The 5,935-nt window shown below is 44.9% G+C and overlaps 1 protein-coding gene across 1 annotated transcript; it reads left to right on the forward strand.

The window, feature by feature from the left end:
* Positions 1–3,165: 3,165 nt before the first annotated feature.
* On the forward strand, positions 3,166–3,672 carry LOC112319489 (superoxide dismutase [Cu-Zn]-like). The gene has a single exon (XM_071221850.1). The coding sequence runs from the start codon at positions 3,166–3,168 to the stop codon at positions 3,670–3,672; it is 507 nt and encodes a 168-aa protein (XP_071077951.1).
* Positions 3,673–5,935: the final 2,263 nt, after the last annotated feature.

Raw genomic sequence — 5,935 nt, forward strand, 5'->3', positions numbered from 1 at the left:
GTTTACTCTCTGCCCATGGAAGATCCCCTTACCTTGGCCTTTTGTCATTTTGTTACCCCACTCCAGAGAGCACCCAACTCAGCTCTGATCTGAGATGGCTTCCTAGATTTCCTAATGCCTCTGCTTTCTTTTTCGGGGAGCTAGCAGCCTCCCTCCTGGGCAGGGTCTGGCCTATGGAGGCTTATTTTTCTGTTTACTGATTTCTGGTGTGATATGGGGCTCATCATATCAGAATTTTCAAGGCCAATGTTTCCCCAAAGTACCATTAATAAAAACTCATTCCATGAGTACTGTGCTTTCATGAGGGCAGTGTGTGTTCCGCCAATACTTTTTAAGGTTTTTGCTTGGTTTGAGGGATGGTTCTCTCAAGCTTTTTTTTTTTTTTTTTGTAATGGAGAGGGAAAATAAAATGGATGGTAGGTTGTGAAGATAAACACACGGGTGTGGGGTTGAGGAAGAGTAATTTTCATGGTGTCCAGAGCTCTCCAGTTGGTAGGATGTAGAAGTCAGGAAGCTAAGGGTGAGAGAATGCTGGGAACTAAAAAAACTGAGAGTAGCCAGCACATGGTTACTTCTGAAATAAGAGCCCATGTCTTACAGAAATAGTTTCAGGAATATTAGGTTGAAAAGTCCTGCTGCATATCATCGACCTCTAGAAAGGGTCGACAAACTGGGCTGCCTCCTGTGTTCATAAATAAAGTTTCATTGGCCTATTCCCATTGTCTAAAGCTGTTTTCACTCTGCCTTAGCAGAGTGTATGTATACACTACACCAGCAGAGTGTGCACTACCGTATGGTCCACAACACCCCAAAGATTTGCTGTCTGGTCCTTCACAGAAAGTGTTCGCCGACCCTGGTCTAGAGTGATAAATTCTTGAAAGCAGTGATTTTCAACCTGTGTGCTGCAAGAGGCACACCAGTGCGCTGCAGGAATTTTTAAAACATGTAATACCTGACTACTGAGGGGCACTGTCCTCTATTCCCTTAGATTGTCAAATAAAAAAGTGACAATGGCCAACACAACAATAGCCAGATGAGAATTTCAGTAATTAGTTTATGTGTGCCATGAGAAGAAAAAGGTTGAAAATTGCTGCTCTAGAGCACTCCTTTTCTAATTTTTTCTCTTAATAAAATGCATTTTTTAAAGAATGTTTCAAATGTGGAAGCCTATGAACAAGACATGGGGTGATATAGAGCAGTATAGGAGTCACAGAACCCATCAGCTAAGTCTTTCCTCTCTTCCTCCTCCCCCAGTGATGTTGCTAAAACCCAGGGTCCCGCGGGATGAATCACTCAGAGCACATGCTTCTTGAGGGCAGGGTCGTGCGTTATAGCACATACAGTCTGTGTCTACAGTCATGTGAGGCTCTGTTCTGAGAAATGCACCGTTAGGTGACTTCGTCGTCATGTGAACCCAGATGGTATAGCCTACTACTGTAATCGTATGTGCTATAATTTTATACGGCTGGCAGCACAGTAGGTTTGCTTACATCAGTATCACCACACACGTGAATAATGTGTTACGCGAAGACATTACAGCAGCTACAGCAACATCACTGGGCCATAGGAATTTTTCTGCTCCACTATAATCTTATGGGACCACTGTGGTATATGCGGTCCGCTGCTGGCCAAAAGGTTGTTATGCAGTGCATGACTGTATTTAGTGACTGGAACATAAAATATACTCCAGGCAGATATAATAAATGAGTCATGGAATGAAGTGCCTCCATCAAGACCCCAAATTCCCATGGCCACTGTCAAATCTGTCTCTGCCCTCTGTCATTTAAACTCTCCCAGGAGTGATTTACACCCACTGTCTGCTCCTCTACACCCTCATGTTGCTAGTTTCCGACTTTAGCCCCATTGCGCTGCTGGCACTGAAGCCCCCCAATGATATTCCTCACTACCACAGTGCACGGGCATCCTTCAGTTCCTGCCTTCCAGAATTTCTCTGCCCTCGGGGCTTCTCTTCACACCACAATCTCCTGGCTATTTTTCTCCGTCTTTGACCTTTGCTTCTCTGTATACCTTAAATAATATACTTTATGCATTGTCAGCACGTCAGTCTAAATCTAAATGTTGAGTACTCACAAGTCTCTATGTTAAGTCCAGATTCCCCTCTCAATTTCAGACCCACTTAGCTAACCTCCCATTAGATAGCTCCACCTTGCACCCCAAACCCAACCTGTCCCAGTCTGAATCTGCCACCATCCTCACAAGCTGCATCCTCTTTCATATCCTCTGCCTCACTTGAGGGCACCATCGCCCGGCCAGTTCTTGTCAACTTCACCTCCAGGAACTTGGCATCCCAAATCCAACACCAGAACCAAGTTCTACCCATTTTGTGATCTAAGGATTTCTTAACTCAATTCTCTTTCTCCACCCGTTATCGTATCTTTTCAGAGGCTGCAGTAGTCTCTTACCTGGTCTCCTGAAGTTTAGACTCTAACTCATTCTTCACTGTGTAGCTGCAGTGATTATGTCACTCACCCATCCCCCAACACTCCACTACTTACATGCTCTCCATTGCTCCCCAGCGTACATGGGATAAAGGCCAAAATCCATTAACATGGCTAAATGGCCTCAGAAGGCCTGCCCCCTGCCTGTCTGTCCGATCTCATTGTGCAGACTTTCGTCATTCACTGTCTCTGAGCCATGCTGGTATCTCTTCTAGTCAAACATGCCATGCTGCTTCTGACCAGAGAGCCTTTATTCATGCTGCTCCCTCTGCCTGATATGGTCTTCCCTAAATAATTTCTGTTCATCCTGTTTGAGATCTTAGCTCAAACACCACTTCCTCTGAGATGCTGCTGTCCCTGACCGAATCATGTTGGATGTATATTGTGTGGCCAAGTTCTAAGACAGGTTTGAATCAGTATGTAACTGGGATCTATTTGTTATAGCAGCCAACATCACCAAATGTGGTTACATGTCCTTTTATGGAAAAGAGACAAAAAGATCCTTTTTTTCCAGAACCTCTTCTCTTAGAAGAGAATGAGAAGTGCGGGGGAAGGCTTGGACATCACAGTCTCGGAAACAGGTGGTCCCAGGAGCTAAAGCCCTGAGCCAGAGAAGGAGCATCAATTGATGTAGGAGCTCAGCTCATGGAGACTTCTATCCCAGATCTCCACCTTCCAGCATGTGTGAATGTGCTTATGTCCAATTATGCCTTTGTGCATTGAAGGTTCATTTACATCTAAGCATCAGAGTAAACAGTCCACAAGAAGGACAGTGCGTGCTGAAGGGCGATGGCCCAGTGCAGGGCACCATCCGCTTCAAGCAGGAGGGCCCATCAAGGTCTTCGGGACCATCACTGGGCTGACCAGAGGCGAGCACGGGTTCCACATCCACGAGTTTGGGGACAACACCCAAGGCTGTGCCAGTGCAGGTCCTTACTTTAATCCTCTCTGCAAAACCCATGGTGGACCCCAGGATGAAGAGAGGCACATTGGAGACCTGGGCAACATGACTGTGGAGGAAAACGGTGTGACTGAGGTGTCTCTGCAAGACTCCTATCAGATCTCCCTCTCAGGAGCCCATTCCATCATTGGCCGCATGATGGTGGTCCACAAAAAGTTGGACAACCTGGGCAGAGGCAGAAACGACAAGAGCAAGAAGACAGCAACACTGGCAGCTGTCTGGCCTATGGGGTTGTTCGGGATTGCCCAGTGAACATTCCCCACCAGGCCAAGTCCTGGCGGACCCTCTACTGTCCCACTAGTCATAGTCACTTAACTTGATAACCATTAAACTCTGTAACCTTCAAAAAAAAAATACATGCAGAACTAACAAAATTTTCATTTTTTCTAATTACCATTCAGCACAATAATAAGGTTTATCATTAAATATGTCAGGTTTGTTTTGTGGCTAATTTATTTGATCACAACTCCAAACTTTGTTCTTGAGTGTGGAGCCTGCATTGTTTGTTCATGTTGCTGCTCACAGCTTAAGAAATTAGAGGGAGACTTCTTACTCTCCTGTGAGAAACAGCTTTATGGCTGAGTAACATTTGAGAACGTTTCATCAGTGTCTAAATTTTACAGTTCTTATTAACTTGTTTTAATTTTCAACCACGTAGACTGATACAGAGAGGTGCTGAGGAGTGGGAGCCAGGGACCTGAGGCTTTCGGTGGACCCTCTGGCCCCACTGAAGCCTGGCTGATTCCTGCCACACTCACGGTCTGTTAGAACAGGCCAGGGTTTGCTGGGCACTGTGCGAAGTAATCCACACCTTAATCAATCTTTACAATCCCATTAGCGAGGCAGAATGTTTCGCCGCTTCCTTACATAAACCTTGAGAGGATACAGCATTTGCCTAGAGTCTTAAAGCCTGGGTAACTGGGGCTGGATTGAGGTCAGTAACCTTGTTCACCTCTTCCAGCTCCTCTCTGCCACTTTCTCCATAGTATATGTGAGAGATGCTCAGTCCTGGCTGAGGCAAAACTGTGAGGTGGGGCACTATGTGTTCAGTGCTCCTGTCCTGGTTCTGGAAGATGCTAGGCATATTGACGTTGACTTGGAGTGAGGTAGGAGGGCTCTCATTGCATGTGTTTCAATAATTACATATTAAAAAGTATATGTCTTATTCATATTTAACCAATATATATTAAAAAATATATACCATGTGCTGGATGCTGAAGGCAACCCCATTGTCAACAAACTTATGATCTACTTGGGGAAGGATGAAGAGTGAGCAGACAAACTCTAATACAGTGGGATAAGTGCTACGATGGAGAAGCATAGGATTCTATGGGAATCTCTAAATTTAGAGCCAACCAGGGAAGGCTTCCTGGAGAAAGATGCATCTATGCTGAGCCCTGTAGGACAGAGGGAATAAATCAGGAGAGGGGGAGAAAATGGGAGAAAAGGGTCCCAGGCAACAGAACCAGGCCTGTGGTATAGGCCAGGAAAGACTTGCATACAGCCTGTTGATAGTATCCTGGCTTCACCAGATCAGCACTGAGTGGTCCTTTCCAGTAAGTTCTCCCTGCCTGCTACAGTGCCTGGTTTTCTCAACATTTATTCATTAACAAATATTTCTATCAATAAATCAATCAGATTTATTATTTACTGCATGGAAGGCACTGGGTGAGGCATTGAGGAGAATTTGAACTCTTAAGACCCTGCCTCTATCTTCAAAGCATTTACTGAGTGTAGGGTTGGAACATTCTCAGAGGGAAACCCAAAGAGCGAATTTAAATAGTAATGTAGGCATTTAAGTTGGGAAAGAAACATGCCAGGATGAAACACCCAGGCTCTGGATTCAGAACCTGACACTACCACTCTGGAGCTATGCAACCTTGCACAGGTTACTTAACTTTTCTGAGGCTCAGTTCCCCATTTATCAAACTGGAATAATGAAAGATCCCTTTCCGGACCGTGGCAGAGTTTAAACACATAATGCTGTATAGCACTTAGCATGCTGCTCAGCGCAGAGCAGGCTTTCAATAAATGTTTTAGCCATTATGATATTATAATTATTATTATAATTAATTCATGCCAAAAATACTTGAGTGCCTTGTCTGTGATGCCTTTTGTCCCTTTTATTTGAGGTTTCTGGCTTCATGCCACAACAGCCATTGCCCTAGGACTTGACTGTCTCCCATTGGATTCTATTCTCATGTCAGGTGTCATCTTGCCAAGAAGCAGAAACCAGGAGCCCTGGGGAAGCTGGTTTGTCTGTCTCACAAGCAGACCCCAAAGTCTCCTGAGCACCTCTGAAGTCTCCCTGGACCCTTTGTCTCCCCGCACTGTTAAAGAGTCGGGGGGCCACTCTCTCCTGACCTCTCAGCCTCCTGTCCTTGCTTATGGGGTGGTTAATTGTATACTTTCCACTGATATATTTTTACCATGTTAAGGTATACTTTTATTTATTATTAATGCTATTAACATCTAACATTTGCTGAGCCCATACTATGTGTTGGCATGACTTGGT

This window comes from Desmodus rotundus, chromosome 6 (genome assembly GCF_022682495.2).
Source record: "Desmodus rotundus isolate HL8 chromosome 6, HLdesRot8A.1, whole genome shotgun sequence".
NCBI lineage: Eukaryota > Metazoa > Chordata > Mammalia > Chiroptera > Phyllostomidae > Desmodus > Desmodus rotundus.

Coding starts and splice junctions, on each gene's coding strand:
- LOC112319489 (XM_071221850.1), top strand. CDS start 3,166: ATGCCTTTGTGCATTGAAGGTTCATTTACATCTAAGCATCAGAGTAAA.